At 41.1% G+C, this 17,500-nt stretch overlaps 1 protein-coding gene across 2 annotated transcripts in view; it reads left to right on the forward strand.

Annotated features, from left to right (window-relative positions):
• prkg1 (protein kinase cGMP-dependent 1) overlaps window positions 1–17,500 on the forward strand; it is a gene marked incomplete at its 5' end in the record, with an annotated part of 87,175 nt that overhangs the window by 44,848 nt on the left and 24,827 nt on the right. Inside the window, 2 exons of one of the 2 annotated variants that reach the window (XM_079182274.1) lie at window positions 2,314–2,633; window positions 10,085–10,251. The exons of the other annotated variant lie outside the window; for it this stretch is intronic. Of the exons in view, the coding sequence (XP_079038400.1) occupies window positions 2,314–2,633; window positions 10,085–10,251 (487 nt within the window). Of the gene's footprint in view, window positions 1–2,313; window positions 2,634–10,084; window positions 10,252–17,500 lie in introns of those variants that run through there. 2 annotated transcript variants of the gene reach the window in all.

Raw genomic sequence — 17,500 nt, forward strand, 5'->3', positions numbered from 1 at the left:
TCTATTCATGTTCAGACGTATCGTGTTTAAAAAGAAGAAAAGCTTTCTGTGTGTTTGTTATCAGTTTGTTGAATGAAGTGATTTAAGGATCTGATATCATGACGATTATAAACCAGCTTCAGTCTGAATCTACACCTTCATCTGGTGTTGATGGTGAACCGGTTCTACTTCTGCTGTGAGGAACTATGAAAGGTCACATTTACACAGGAAGCAACAAAGAGGGTCAGACGGGTCCCTGAGGGCTTAAACCCGGCCCTGATACTCAGATATATATATATATATATATATATACTGTATGTATATATATATATATATATATATATATATATGTATATCTTCTGTATGTATATATATATATATACACACATTGATCTCTTGATGTTCTCACAGGTTTTGATCTGCTGACAAACAAACACAAATAAAACGTTCAGTCAGGAAATCAAATATTATAATTAATCATTAAATAAAATCTTCAAAACGGACTCAAAGATTTTCTGGTTGAACAGATTTCTGTTTCTGAGCTTTAACTAAAACCCAGATGATGAAGAGCAGCATCGATAGATTGATAGAGGAAGAGGAGGAGGCGGTGGAAGAGGAGGAGGGTGAGGAAGAAGAAGAGGAAGAAGAGGAGGAGGAGTTGAGGCAGACCAACTTTCGGACGCACCGGTAGAGTCCCGGTCTCCCGGTGTGACTCCCCCGTTAAACCTCCCGCTGCTCGTTAAACTAATGAAACTAATGACGCCGGTTGAACCGGAGCGGATCTCCCGGATCTTCCGTTCCGCTTCACCGGAGCTGCACGTTTTTATTTCTCCGGATTTCCTTCCAGACTGAGACGGAAACTCACGTGAGAGCTGCAGGATTTCATCTCCGCTGGATCCGGATCCTCGCTGCCGGTCTCCGTGACGTGAGGTCCGTGTTCTGGATGCTGACGCTGGTTTTTCACTCTTCTCACTTTTCTCTAAAACACGTTAATTTATTTTACCTGACGGATCTTCACGAGGCTTCAAACCTGCGAATATTGTATTCCTCTGGATCCTCTGGATCCTCCTGGAGGGTTTTAAAATCATTTGAGGAATTTCTCTTTCATAAGTCAGATATGAACCTGTGGATGTGTTTTTAATCTCACTTTCAACTTAGTTTGACTCACTTTGCTTTCAAAGAACAGAACCGGCTGCTTCTGTGTTCCACTTCATTACCTACAAATCCGATTTTAATTTAGAGGAAGGAGGAACCCTGAAGACCAGATACTTCCTCTTGTTCTACAGACTTCTCCCCACTAGTTTTCCAGTTTCTTTTCTTTAACATCTAAAATCACATACTTTATCTGGTGGACGGAGCAGAACCATCTAGAGGAACCCTGGGAAACCTTTAGGTGCCTCAAAAACTCTAAGGATTATAAAGAGGACCCAGGAAAACCCCCTTAGATTGTCTCTGGCTATTGCTTAAACAAAACCAGCAACCCTGGAGGAACCTTGAAAAGCTTTCTGAGAAGCTCTAGAGCGATCCACCAGAAACCTGAGGACTGCTGAGTATCTGGAGGAACCCAGGAGGAAACTCCAAAGAACCCATAAACACCATAAGAACCCTACTTCTATTTAAGATGTACTCCGAGGACACTGAGGAAATGTTGGGACTTCAGAAAATCTGGAGAAGCTCTGAAGTATCTAAAGGAACCCCAGAAGAACCTGAAGGCCACTGAGCACTCGTTGAGAAGCTTTGAAGATTCAAGTAGATCTTGAGAGAACCCTCAAAAAAGGGACGGTTAAAAATCTGAGGAACCCAGGAGGTAACTCTGAAGGGATCCCCAGAACCATAACGACCCTTGAGACTCGTATAGATCCAGGAGGAACTGTAATAATCCCTCGGAGGACCACTAGGGGGATCCTCAAACCCCAAAGAAAATCTGGAGGATTCCTGACAATCTGGAGGAAACCAGGAGGAAATATATAAATACTCTGAAACCACAGAAGAACTCCAAGGTACTTGAAGACCCTTTAGGAATCTCTGAGGTTTATTACGACTCCCCTAAGGAATCCTGGAGGGACCTACAGGACCCTGGAAAACTTAAGTATCTTTACAAGTCCTAGAAAATTAAGAAATCAAGAAGTCACTCAGGAATCTGAAGGAACCCTGAGGAACCCTGACCCTGAGGCAATCTGCGGACGTTTGAAGACCTTGAGGATCCTAAGGGTTAAGTACATTGAGGAACCCTATAGAGACCCTCCAGATCCAGAGGACATCTGGGGACCCCAGAGGAACCCTGAAGACTTTAGAGGAACCCTGAGAACCCCCCACACCCCCTCCAGAGAACCAATGGGCACCTTGCGAGACCTTCAATATGCTCTGCAGGAGAAGATCGAGGAGCTGCGGCAGCGCGACACCCTGATCGACGAGCTGGAGCTGGAGCTGGATCAGAAGGACGAGCTGATCCAGCGGCTGCAGAACGAGCTGGACAAGTACCGGTCCGTTCTCCGGCCTGCCACGGCCCAGCAGGTCCAGGCCCAGCAGCAGAACCTCGTCCTGCAGCCGGACCAGCACCGCAGCAAACGGCAGGCCATCTCCGCCGAGCCCACGGCCATCGACATCACCGACCTCAGCCACGTCACCCTGGCCTTCTACCCCAAGAGCCCACAGTGAGTCCACTTCATGTCCTGAAATGTTCATAAGAGTCTCCTTCAGTCGGTCTGGTTAGTCCAGGTTTTGTTGGTCCAAGTTTTCAGATTTCTTTGCCTCCAATTAAGTTAGTGATGGTTTAGAATGCTCCAGTGGCCGGACAGCCAAACCCACAACTGTTCATACTTTTTATGTTTATTTTAGGTAAGAAATGAACCGTTTAGATTTAAAATATGTGTTCAATTTATCATTAATATGACCGGCTGGTCAGCATCACAATCTGATCTCAGCTTTGTTATTTTCCTCTGATCTCTCTGAAGATTTAATTCCTTTTGAAAGTTAAACTTTGTTCTCACAGCTTCAATCTAATTATTGTTTGGCGTCTGAAGGTAAAGTTCGTAAACACTTAATGTTCGTATAGTTCTAGTTGTCGCTCAATATTGTTTTTTTACTTGTAGAGGTGATGTAATGAAGATTTTTACATTTCGACTTGTGGCCTCAGTTACATTGACTCTTTTAAAGTTAACGTCAATATCAGGCAGTAAGCTCCACGTGTTAAAGCTGCATTCTCTCTAGTGTCCACCAGGGGGCGACTCCTCTGGTTGTATAGAAGTCTATGAGAAAATGACTCTACTTCTCTCTTGATTTATTACCTCAGTAAACATTGTAAACATGAGTTTATGGTCTCAATCTCTAGTTTCAAGTCTTCTTCAATACAGCATGATGTTCATTTAGTAAATGATGGTCCATTTAGAGTCAAACAGACCATAAAGCAGGGGATGCTTTAGGGGCGGGGCTACACAGTGATTGACAGGTCTCTACAGAGACGTATACAGCGTCTCTACGTCACTCCTCAGTCCAGATATGGTCACTTCCTGTTCACTGGTTGCAAAAAAACAAGATGGTGACGCACAAAATGCAGAACTAGAGGCTTAAGCCAATGAGAGACGTCACTACGTCACTTGTTGACTTCCATCTTTACAGAGGAGGACTTTGTTACAACCAACTATTTGAATTTGTTTATGGCTAAAGGTCGATGGAGGCTGTGGCTCTTTATAGAAGTCCATGACTTCTTCTTTGGTTTCGTTTCATTATTGTTGGTCCTTCCAATGTGGTTTCATTGGCAAACTTCTAGTTAGAAAAGTTTGGTAGAATCTCTTCATTGTGAGGAACGTTGGCGTTCTCATATACAGTCTCTGGTTAGTATACTTCAGGGTATCAAACCTTTTGTGAGGTTCAGGGCAGACCTTCTTCCTGGTTAAAAGAACCAATCAGTGACTGCCTTTTAAAAAGCTCGGTAGCATCCTGGTTTTGGGTTATTCGGGTCCCTGATTACATGGTTTCTGAAAACCAGGATGTGATGTCACATGAGAACCTGATCACAAGCTGGATACTAAACAGCAGGAGACACAAATTCAACATAAACATTTCAAAATGTTGAACTGGATGATGCCCACAAGGCTGTTCTGATGGAAATGAACTCAGCCGTAGTGAAAGTCTCATTAAAAGCAGCCGGACAAGTGGAGGCTGCCAGCAGAGCTCCGGCGGGCAGATTCTAACGTTCAAACGTTAACGCTCCCATCGGTCCAACGACACAGCTGGAACCGTGTGTTTCCTCTTCTTTGTGGAGAATCTCTTCTGTCGGATACTTTGAATTTGATTTTTGTCTCTGAAACAAAGTGTTCGAGGATTTATGTCATTGTTAGTCAAACTGCTTTAAAAGTAATGTTTCATTCTAACATTGTATCTGAATTATGTACACGGTCGTCTTCTTAAAAAGGATCAAAACCAGTCTGATTTACATATGATGCACTTCATATTCATCTTTTATATTATTTAATCGTATTCTGTGGAAGTTTAAGAACGGCTGGAGCAGCAGGTGGTTAAAGACATTCTCTGCTGAGCTGAAACGTTAAAATCAGTTGATTGACAGAGTTCAATTTGCTAAAATGTTTATAATTAGATACTTGTTTCAGGTAAACAGGTAAACAGGTGAAGAGACACACAGGTGACCAGGTGAACAGGTGACCAGATAAACAGGTGACCAACTAAACAGGTGACCAGGTAAACAGGTGACCAGATAAACAGGTGACCAGATAAACAGGTAAACAGGTGACCAGGTAAACAGGTGACCAGGTAAACAGGTGACCAGGTAAACAGGTGACCAGATAAACAGATAAACAGGTGACCAGATAAACAGGTGACCAGATAAACAGGTGACCAACTAAACAGGTGACCAGGTAAACAGGTGACCAGATAAACAGGTGACCAGATAAACAGGTAAACAGGTGACCAGGTAAACAGGTGACCAGATAAACAGGTAAACAGGTGACCAGGTAAACAGGTGACCAGGTAAACAGGTGACCAGATAAACAGGTAAACAGGTGACCAGGTAAACAGGTGACCAGGTAAACAGGTGACCAGATAAACAGGTAAACAGGTGACCAGGTAAACAGGTGACCAGATAAACAGGTGACCAGATAAACAGGTAAACAGGTGACCAGGTAAACAGGTGACCAGGTAAACAGGTGACCAGATAAACAGGTAAACAGATAAACCAATAAACAGGTGACCAGATAAACAGGTGACCAGATAAACAGGTGACCAACTAAACAGGTGACCAGGTAAACAGGTGACCAGATAAACAGGTGACCAGATAAACAGGTAAACAGGTGACCAGGTAAACAGGTGACCAGGTAAACAGGTGACCAGATAAACAGGTAAACAGGTGACCAGGTAAACAGGTGACCAGGTAAACAGGTGACCAGGTAAACAGGTGACCAGCTAAACAGGTGACCAGCTAAACAGGTGACCAGGTAAACAGGTGACCAGATAAACAGGTAAACAGGTGACCAGGTAAACAGGTGGACAGGTAAACAGGTGAGCAGGTGTAAAGACTGTTCCTTTCTCTGTGACAGAGGGTCCAGGCAGCAGCTCGGCTCTGCTGAGGAGGAACCAGCTGCTGCTGTCACAGATCTTTATTTATCTACATATGAATATGATAATGTGTCTCTGAGCCTGATGACATCAGGATGCACCACTGCTGTTCTTCTTCATGTTAGAATCACAGAACATCCGTTTAAAGATCCACATATGGAGTCACAACATGGCTGATTATATATATATGATTTATTTATGTCTGATTCTGAGTCATTGACAGAAATGAAAAACAAATTCGTTGAGCTTTGAATTATGGATTTTTTTTTCTCTGACAATTTGGTTAAATTCAGTCAAATTTGGATGGAAACGAATAAAATATAAGACAGAAGATTTCACTGGCACCTAAAGAAGTCATCATCGCCACATTGTTCTCTGGAACGATTTAATAGTTTTCCGTAAATAAACTCTACACTACTTGTAGCTCTGATGTCTTTACTGGTAGTGATAATGGTTCTACTTGTAGCTCTGATGTCTTTACTGGTAGTGATAATGGTTCTACTTGTAGCTCTGATGTCTTTGCTGGTAGTGATAATGGTTCTACTTGTAGCTCTGATGTCTTTGCTGGTAGTGATAATGGTTCTACTTGTAGTTCTGATGTCTTTACTGGTATTGATAATGGTTCTACTTGTAGCTCTGATGTCTTTACTGGTAGTGATAATGGTTCTACTTGTAGCTCTGATGTCTTTACTGGTAGTGATAATGGTTCTACTTGTAGCTCTGATGTCTTTACTGGTAGTGATAATGGTTCTACTTGTAGCTCTGATGTCTTTACTGGTAGTGATAATGGTTCTACTTGTAGCTCTGATGTCTTTACTGGTAGTGATAATGGTTCTACTTGTAGCACTGATGTCTTTACTGGTAGTGATAATGGTTCTACTTGTAGCTCTGATGTCTTTGCTGGTAGTGATAATGGTTCTACTTGTAGCTCTGATGTCTTTACTGGTAGTGATAATGGTTCTACTTGTAGCTCTGATGTCTTTACTGGTAGTGATAATGGTTCTACTTGTATCTCTGATGTCTTTACTGGTAGTGATAATGGTTCTACTTGTAGCACTGATGTCTTTACTGGTAGTGATAATGGTTCTACTTGTAGCTCTGATGTCTTTACTGGTAGTGATAATGGTTCTACTTGTATCTCTGATGTCTTTACTGGTAGTGATAATGGTTCTACTTGTAGCACTGATGTCTTTACTGGTAGTGATAATGGTTCTACTTGTAGCTCTGATGTCTTTACTGGTAGTGATAATGGTTCTACTTGTATCTCTGATGTCTTTACTGGTAGTGATAATGGTTCTACTTGTAGCTCTGATGTCTTTACTGGTAGTGATAATGGTTCTACTTGTAGCTCTGATGTCTTTACTGGTAGTGATAATGGTTCTACTTGTAGCTCTGATGTCTTTACTGGTAGTGATAATGGTTCTCGGTGAAACAATCATATTTCTACCTGAAGTGTTTTTGTTTCATCTGTTGCCACATCGTTTGTAGTTGTAGCACCAATGTTTCTACTCTTCCTCAGTCGTATTGATTCTACTTCAAACGATTTAGTTTGTACTTTTTAGCGATTGTTTCTACTCTTCATGATGATGTTTCTACTCTTAGCGTTGAAGTCTCTTGATATGTGTACCTCTAACAATTTAACTTCTTCTTATAGTGATATTTGAAGCATTACTAGTTATCTAGTTTCTTCCATATTGAGCACATTTCTAGTTGAGTTTCTGGTAGTTAATTAGAATTTGCACTAATTATGATCATGTTTGTGTTGGGGACATTTCTACTCATTCACAAGGCCACACGTTGTAGAAGTGAAGTACAACATCAATGGAGTACTGCTTAAAATACTGCTTTAGATGTACTTGCCCTTTGCTAGCATCCATTTCTCAGAGCTCAGTATATTATAATGTGTGTTTCTGTCTGTGCATGCCAGCAACAACAACAACCACTGTGTTGGTTTTTAATCCGTGTGGTGTGCACACACACACACACACACACACACACACACACACACACACACACACGCAGCTCTACATAGGCAGCTGACAGGGTTTCATTTACCAGCCCACCACTTGTCGCTGCTGTCAGTGTCCTGCAGTGTGTGTGTGTGTGTGTGTGTGTGTGTGTGTGTTGTTTGAAAACATAAATAAAGGTATTACAGTGTGTGTGGGCTGTCATCACCCACCAGCTCTCCTGCTGTCTGCAGTAACGCTTCATAAGCATTTCCAGACGAGTTAATGATCAGCTGAGAGTCGACTGTCACAGGTCTGGTTCTGAAGTGAGGAGGTTCTGTCTTTCAATCCTCAAACATACGAAATATCACAGACACGATGCTGACGGTTCTACTGATTTGTTTCTGCGTGGAGTAACGTGTGTACGTGATGATGAGGTCTGGAGGATCTCTGGTTCCTCTCGATGCTTTCTAGAACATCCTCGTCTTTGTGTTTCATTACTATTCTTCTGTGTCGTTGTATTCTTTCTCCTGAACATCTTCCTCTTTCTGTACTCTCTCTGCTTTATGTTCTATCTTCTCTCTCCTCATTGTCTCATGTGTCTCTTTGTTTTTCTCTTTTTGAATTACCTCCTCTCACTTTCTTCTTTCTTCATTTTATGTATCTGCCTGTTGTTTTTTAATCTCCTTTATTTTCTCGATCTTTCTCCCCAACCTGTGATTTCCTCCTGTTTTCTCCCTGTGGACTTTTTCTTCAGGCTTTCCTCCTTTTAGTTTTTCCTACCCCCCCCCCCACACACACACACACACTTCCTCCCCTGTGACTCATGCAGTAATAACACGAGGGTCTACTCCATCACCCCCTCCATCCACTCACAATGTGTCTTCATTCAAGTTAGTTTCCTCCAGAGTCCAATTTACATGCAGATATTGAAGCTGGGCTGAAGTGTGTCTTCCTCTGCAGAGCCTCCACAGTAAGCTGCAGCTCTAATAGATCCAGCTCTAATAGATCCAGCTCTAATAGATCCAGCTCTAATAGATCCAGCTCTAATAGATCCAGCTCTAATAGATCCAGCTCTAATAGATCCGCTCATCGACTGGAGGAAATAAAACTATCTCTCTATTCTGAGGTTGAGCTTTAGCTCTTTCTTTCCTCTTACATGCCAACGTTCCTCACCTCACAATGAACAGTCGGCCGCCTCGGCTCACAAAAATGATGTTTCAACCGTGAATTTCATTTGTTCCAAACTGACTGACAGCAGAGGATGTTTCCACCAATCAGCCGCCTCCAACTATTTCTGACTTTTCTAACTTCTCCCAATCTGTGAAGTTGTTCAAGTTTACCAAAGACGCCACATAAGCACCTGGGTTCAACACATCCACTTCTGATACGGTCAGAGGAAGAGTATTACAAATCAATAAAGACCACTTATGGAGGACAGGAGAGACCATGAGACCATTAACACAGAGGCCCTCAGTATTTAAACGTACATACAGAGTTATTTAAAGGCCAACCTTAAAGCTAACGTTCCCTTTGTAACATAACGTCGTCCTGAAAAAGAAGTCGTTCAGAGCGACACAAAAAACAGATTTGTGTCACCAGAAGTCAACCTCCGGTTCTTTAAGAGAAGTCAGAGCTTCATGTGTTAAAGCTGCATTCTCTCTAGTGTCCACCAGGGGGCGACTCCTCTGGTTGTATAGAAGTCTATGAGAAAATGACTCTACTTCTCTCTTGATTTATTACCTCAGTAAACATTGTAAACATGAGTTTATGGTCTCAATCTCTAGTTTCAAGTCTTCTTCAATACAGCATGATGTTCATTTAGTAAATGATGGTCCATTTAGAGTCAAACAGACCATAAAAGAAACGATAAACCAAAATGCCGAACTCCAAACATCCACAAACCAATGAGTGACGTCCCGACGACTACGTCCTCTTCTTCTTCACTTTGGATCCTGAACATGAAACCAGAAGATTACATTTGATTTCAGGTTGTGTTGGTCAATACGACTTCATCACTAAATGATTCCAATGAAAGACGATACATCTTCATATTGAACCCCCCCCCCCCCCCCCCAGAGTAGTGGCTGTGGTTTCACTCTGGGTCGTCTCTCTGACATTAAACTGATGAAGACAGACGATGAAGGCAGCAGCATGAAAACATCAGTAAATGTTAAAGTAGTGAATCAAACTGTGGACAGTAGAATGAAAACGAAGAAATGTGACTCAGGCAGTAAACTTGTAAACGTGTGTTTGTGCTGAAAGCTCCTTTAAATGTTTGTTTGTTGATCCGACATCAATACGTTTGTTTTCTGTATTTCATTGTGTCTTTGTAGTTTATATGAACTGCACAAAAATGATATATGTTCAACATTACGTTTGTTTTACACACCGGCTGCCTGTTGTTGTTGCATTAGTTTTATTTTCTATTTCATTATTTAATTAGCGATCAGATGACATACAGACTCTGCAGATCTACGTCCTGTTGCAGTGAGACGTTTAAAGTAGAGATCGTAGATCAGTAATGACCTCAACGTTTATTCTGTTAAATCTGCTGTCTGCTGGACTGATCTCTCGTCTCCTCTCAGGTCCAAGGAGATGATAAAGGACGCCATCTTGGACAATGACTTCATGAAGAACCTGGAGCTGTCTCAGATCCAGGAGATCGTGGACTGCATGTACCCGGTGGATTATGGGAAAGACGCCTGCATCATCAAGGAGGGTGACGTGGGCTCTCTGGTCTACGTGATGGAAGGTGAGCGGTGAGGGACCCGGGGTCAGACTGGTCATCATGACCACGAGGTTCTGTCTCAGTCGCAAGGGTTTGACCTCGTTGTTTTTTTCCTTTTTGTTGTTGTCCTCGTTGTTGTTATTGTCCTCATTGTTGTTGTTGTTGTCCTCGTTGTTGTTTTTGTCCTCGTTTTTGTCCTCGTTGTTGTTGTTGTCCTTGTTGTTGTTGTTGTCCTCGTTGTTGTTGTTGTCCTTGTTGTTGTTGTTGTCCTTGTTGTTTTTGTCCTCATTGTAGTTGTTGTCCTCGTTGTTGTTTTTGTCCTCGTTGTTGTTGTCCTCGTTGTTGTTGTTTTTGTCCTCGTTGTTTTTGTCCTCGTTGTTTTTGTCCTCGTTGTTGTTGTTGTCCTTGTTGTTGTTGTTGTCCTTGTTGTTTTTGTCCTCATTGTAGTTGTTTTTGTCCTCGTTGTTTTTGTCCTCGTTGTTGTTGTTGTCCTCGTTGTTGTTTTTGTCCTCGTTGTTTTTGTCCTCGTTGTTGTTGTCCTCGTTGTTGTTGTTTTTGTCCTCGTTGTTGTTGTTTTTGTCCTCGTTGTTTTTGTCCTCGTTGTTGTTGTTGTCCTCGTTGTTGTTTTTGTCCTCGTTGTTTTTGTCCTCGTTGTTGTTTTTGTCCTCGTTTTTGTTGTTGTTGTTGTTGTCCTCGTCGTTGTTGTCCTCGTTGTTGTTTTTGTCCTCGTTGTTTTTGTCCTCGTTGTTGTTTTTGTCCTCGTTGTTTTTGTCCTCGTTGTTTTTGTCTCTGGGGTTTTGACTCAGAGTCACTCTTGTGTTTTAATTTGTCTTCATGTCTTCTGTCGTTTACGCAGTAATTCCTTCAAAGCTCTTTCTACATATCAGACAATGAAAGCTGATCTGAACTTACGTTAAAGTTGGACTCAGGCTGATTGTGTGACTTCGTCTTGATTATGAAGCTTTTTCAGCTCTGATATTTGAGTCTCACTTGTCTCAACCTTGATGGTTTTATTTAGAAGGTTTTTTGCTTGGACGTGTCTCGGTTCTTTGGGGTTTCTAACTGACTCGTCTTCATTGATTTGTCTTTGACGGTTTGCAGACACAGGTTGGTATCTCGTCCTGGTTCTCTGCAGTAGTTTTTAAACAGCAGAGTTCAGTGGAGTTCAGTTTCCTGCAGCTCAGTTCGACCTTTAGGACGAAGCTCTTCTTTCCCACAAACGTGTTGCGTAACGTGTCAGAACGCCTGAAGGCTGCTGAACGCTCACCTCCGTTTACACACAGCTGCACTCTTCATCATCTTCTTCATCATCATCATCTCTGAGTTTACGTCACGTGATCAAATCCATCTCACATCTGAGATTCATTCTGCTGCTGTCAGCTGAAAGCCGGTCTTCATTGCTTCATTTTTAAGGTTTAATCAAAGGAAGCCGCTCAAACCAGTTGATGGTGTTTTGGTGGAAAACGTGAACTTCCAGCAGCGTCGCAGCGTTTCAATGTTTCAGTGTTTCAGTGTTTCAATGTTTCAGTGTTTCAGTGTTTCAATGTTTCAGTGTTTCAGTGTTTCAATGTTTCAGTGTTTCAGTGTTTCAGTGTTTCAATGTTTCAGTGTTTCAGCGTTTCAGCGTTTCAGTGTTTCAGCGTTTCAGTGTTTCAGCGTGTCAGCGTTTCAGTGTGTCAGCGTTTCAATGTTTCAATGTTTCAGCGTTTCAGCGTTTCAGCGTTTCAATGTTTCAGCATTTCAGCGTTTCAGCGTGTCAGCGTTTCAGTGTTTCAATGTTTCAGCGTTTCAGCGTTTCAGTGTGTCAGCGTTTCAGTGTTTCAATGTTTCAGCGTTTCAGTGTTTCAGCGTGTCAGCGTTTCAGTGTTTCAATGTTTCAGCGTTTCAGTGTTTCAGCGTTTCAGTGTTTCAATGTTTCAGCGTTTCAGCGTTTCAGCGTTTCAGTGTTTCAATGTTTCAGCGTTTCAGCGTTTCAGTGTTTCAGTGCTGAAACTCTCTGATCTCAATAAGAAGAGTCGACGCTTCTGACGTCGGACCATTTTCTTCTCATCTTCTAATCATCATCAGAATGCTGCGACGTCAGCAGGCAGAGTTCTGTTTAACAAAGAAAAGTATATTTAGTAAATGTATATATAACGAGTCCAAGTGATCTGAAAAACATCTTTCTTATTGATTTTATACAAAAACAATTCAGGATAATTAGCTAAAATACTTAAAAATGAGCCGTTTAGTCATGGAGTCTGGTGTGGGCTCGATGTGTAATATTTGATAAATACCTGATGACAGCGTTTTATACGTCTCAGTAGATTATGTTACTTCTCATCCACACATGTTGGGAGCAGTTGTGTGTTTTGCTCGAGGACACTTGGACAGGAGGAGGCGGGAATCGAACCGCTGACCCGGAGCTTCTCTATGTTTGCTGTGAGCTCTTGTGTGATATTTCGAGCTGTTTCTGAGGTCAGTGTGTTACATAAGAGGCCTGTTTAGTAGCGTGATCCTCCCACTGAGACGCAGTCACAGGACGGGTTGATATTTATGGATCTTTACGAGCTTCTTCAGGTTCTGACGTGGAGGAACCAGTGAAACCTGCTGGAGGTCAGCGTGGTTCCACACGAGACCTTCAAACCCTCCGACAGACTGACATGTTGTGTTTTATTGTCTCCGTGTTTGTGGACTCGTCCAGATGGCCGTTCCTCCGGAGCGCTGTGGGCGGTGTGAACCGGCTCATGACATTAATATCTAAGTAAGAGCTGCTGCTTTCAGAGTCTTCTCACAATATGAAAAATATATTTCTGTCCGATTCCATGAAGACGATTAACGAGTCAACGTTAAAGCGACTCGAGTCTGAGTCTGGTGTGGGCGGGCAGCGGGCAGACAGATTGTTGATGATGTCATAGTGATGTCATGATGTCTAACACTGTGGCTGTTGATGGAGGCTCTGATGACCCTGTCCAGGTGCATTATGGGAGATTTTGGACTGAAAGTCAGGAGATCTGCTCAGGATATCTCTGATATTTTACTGTAGTAAAAGTAGTAGTACAACAGTGTAGAAATACTCGGTTACAAGTATTCTGCACTCAAAATGTTACTTTAATAAAAATATAAAAGTATTATCATTCAATATTATTCAGAATAATATGAATTATAATTATTGATACATTAATGTGTTCATTTTATTGACTTTATATAATCTGTAATAATACATATTAAATATGATCCGTGTATTTTAAAGTCTTTTATTCGTCCTTGAGCTGCTCGTTTTGTTTTCCATCTGAAATCCGTCCTCATGATTGGATTCATATCTAAACACTAAATATTGTTCATGTCCCATAAATGTCACAATGTGATGATGAAGTTGTTCCTCGTCATCAAACAGCCGGCGGAGACGACCGAGAGGTTTAAAGAGAAGATTCAAAGAGAAGATTCAGAAGATTCAAAGAGAAGATTCAGAAGATTCAAAGAGAAGATTCAGAAGATTCAAAGAGAAGATTCAGAAGATTCAAAGAGAAGATTCAGAAGATTTAAAGAGAAGATTCAGAAGATTTAAAGAGAAGATTCAGAAGATTCAAAGAGAAGATTCAGAAGATTCAAAGAGAAGATTCAGAAGATTTAAAGAGAAGATTCAGAAGATTTAAAGAGAAGATTCAGAAGATTCAAAGTGAAGATTCAGAAGATTTAAAGAGAAGATTCAGAAGATTTAAAGAGAAGATTCAGAAGATTCCAAGTGAAGATTCAGAAGATTTAAAGAGAAGATTCAGAAGATTTAAAGGAGTTTTAAAAGAAACAAAATCTGTTTTTGGACCCGAAAGCAAAAAATGTATAAAATAACAGAAAATAAAAAAGACAAACGTCGTAAAAACTGTCAAAAGAAAAACAACAAAGAAGATTCATGATGTGATTATTTGATCATCATCCAGAGTGTGTGTGTGTGTGTGTCTGTGTGTGTGTGTGTGTCTGTGTGTGTGTGTGTGTGTGTGTGTGTGTGTGTGTGTGTGTTTGTGTGTGGGGGGGGGGGGGGGGGGGGGGGTTGGGGTTAGGGGGGAGGGGGCACAGATGGCTGCTTAATATAACTTATGTCACAGGAAGAGGAAGTGATCCCTGAAAACAGACCACGAGGAAGATTTGATACTGTGTGTGTGTGTGTGTGTCTGTGTGTGTGTGTGTGTCTGTGTGTGTGTGTGTGTCTGTGTGTGTGTGTGTGTGTGTATGTTGTAAATAAGACGTTCACTAATTGTGTGTTTGTGGGAAGAAACAGATGCAGCAGTTTTGTCTCATTATATAACACACACACACACACACACACACACACACACACACACACACACACACACACACACACACACACACATGTCTCTGGTGGATGTGGTTGGCATGGCAACTTGTTGGATGACCATATTTAGGATTTTTACAGTTTGGAAATTTGGAATCGGTTTATAAAGAAAGGAAGGAATAAAAAAGAGAAGGGTGAGGGGAGGTGAGGGAAGGATACGAGATGAGGGAAGAGGAAAGGAAGGAAGGAAACAAGGGAGGAGAGAGAGAGGAAGGTAAAGAGACGACAGACTGAGAGAGAAGGAGAGAAAAACTGAAGAAAAGGAGGAGAAAGTGGATATAAGAGGAGAAATGAACAGAGGAGAGAAGGAAGGAAAGTTAGGAAAAGAGGAAGGTGTGAGGACAGGAAGGAAAGGAAGGAAAGGAAAAGATAAACGATGGAAGCAAAGGAGGAGAAACAGGAGATTAGACCAGAAAAAGAAGGAAGCGAGGATTTAAAGCAGTGGATCAAACTGATGCTGAATTTAAGAACGAGTCAACGTAATCTGATAAATATCTTTCTTATTGATACAAAAGATTTAGAATAATTAGTAGAAATACATTAAAATGATTCTTGTTTTCATGGAGTCTGTTTATTTACTTTCAAACCTTTTGAAACTCTCCAGTTTAAGAGCAAATGTAATATTCCTTCATTTCTGAAAATACTACTGCAAACACACACACACACACACACAGACACACACAGACACACACACACACACACAGACAGTCTCACACAGACACACACACACACACACACACAGACAGTCTCACACAGACACACACAGACAGCTGATTGTATCTACATGTGTGTATCCGCCCACAGACGATATCTCCACAAATACATCGACTCTCTTTCCTGTTTGTCTGCAGCTTCAATCCGCTGAACAATAAGCTGAAAATATGAAATATTTACTCAACATTTTATATTTAAAGAAACACTTTTCTTCTCATCAGAGTTTTATGCAAAATAAAATGAAAACACCAACTCATTCAAATGAAACAACTAAATGAAACTCACTTCCAAATCTTTTTAATGATGTGACGACAATCCGGTTATTATTTAATTAAAGTCACAGAAATGTCTCTTTTAAGATGTTTGTCTCTTTGTAGTCGTTTTGTGTCTCTTTGTAGTCGTTTTGTGTCTCTTTGCAGTCGTTTTGTGTTGTGTAAGGGTAAGTCAGCCTTATTGTACTTTTAATACATGTGCAGTAATAACACATGTTTTCAGACCTTTAAGCGACCACCTTAATCCAGTAAAACAGAACAAACATCCCAGTCGACCCTATCTGTGATGTAATGACTCCACATGATGTCTGAGGCTGTTAATCTTATAAAAGCTGCTGTTTCCTCTGACAACACTGATCTCTGTTCACTGAAGAACTGACTGTAATGAATTCATCACGGAGACTTTTTCTCTGTTAGCTGCGTTTCATGTTTCTGTCACACGACTGAAAGCCCTCCAGCTGCTTGAATGGCTTTTTAAACCCGTCGATTGGATGCAAATAAATGTTGTTAAAGTGCAGCTGTGTCTCAGTTTAGAGCTACAAAGACTCTGTGTAAACGGAGGAGGTCTCACTCTGATCTCAGCTGAGGCTCTTTAACCCGTCTCGGTCAAAGTTGCTTCTGTTCTCTGAGGAGAAGCTGAATGTCGGAGTGTCTCCGAGCTGTGACTCTGACGTCCGCTGGAAATCCTGCTTTGTAATCGTAACAGTTGTGATTCTGAGCGCCTGACACGTTTTCCTGCTTCTAAATGAAGATTTCATTTCATTCATGTTAGCAGTGTGGACCGATAGATCCCAGCTGTCCGCATGAGAGTTTATAGGAAGAAAATCTATTTTCTAATAATAATGATAATAATTATTGGCCCAACTATTATCTCAAAATACACAACATCTAAAAAGATACACGACGACTGAAAAGATGACTAAAAAGATAGACGACTGAAAAGATAAACGACTGAAAAGATAAACGACTGAAAAGATAGACGACTAAAAATAAAAATAAAACAAACCCTTAGAAAGACCACCTGGTGTAGAAACAACAAACGTCTCTTTAACCTCTTCAACTCCTCGAGGACTCTCCAAATGTCCTTTAGAGCTCCGCCTGGATCTCTTCATGGAGGAACACTGTAGAACGGTCATACTTTGTCCAATCTTCTTCACATGTGAGGCCGGTGTTCACTGATAGTGTAGTTACAGCCCTATGCTGTCCTTTACCGCTACAGATTCAGCCAAAGGCAGTTATTTATACTGAAAGATACTTTTTATTTTAGGCGGACAAAAATCTTCAATTTCTACTGACTTCAAAGGCCCACTGCTCTGTGTCTGTATGAGCTACAGGTCTACAGACACTTTCACAAGGAACTTTAGGGGGTTCTCTTTCTGGCAAGACCTCATTGATGCATATAGCCAGAGTGGTTCAGAAGCTACAGACATTTTAATTTGGGTTTGTCACTTTAGGCGTTTTTGCTCCAAAATAGGGGGGAGTGATCCTCTCTATCAGCTGTTTTTATGTGAGTCTGACATTTCAGATCAATATTATCATCAATATTATTTCAAATGTCAGAGCGTGTTTGAATATTAACAGACATCTCAGATATATTAAATGAAATGAAAACACACAGAAACATGAATATATTGATGAGAGTTAAAGAGTTTATATAGTTCTTGAGGTTAATGAAGCTTCAGACGTCTGTCATCATACTTTATGACGTCATCACCCTAAAAACAGGATCAAATAGATTTGGTGTTGTTGTGGTTCTGCTGGATTGTTCTCACAGGTTTTTAAAAACTAAACAACAACAAACATGGAGGCAGAATATTTAGAAAACGATGAGATTTATCTTTTTTAAATAAACTTTAGAATTGAAACGTTAACGCTATGAGTGAAGTTTCTTTGATCTGTTCGATATCTGCTTCTGTTCAAGAACTGAAATAACTTCTGATTCTATTCAAAGAACCAT

This window comes from Pholis gunnellus (genome assembly GCF_910591455.1).
Source record: "Pholis gunnellus genome assembly, chromosome: 21".
NCBI classification, from domain to species: domain Eukaryota; kingdom Metazoa; phylum Chordata; class Actinopteri; order Perciformes; family Pholidae; genus Pholis; species Pholis gunnellus.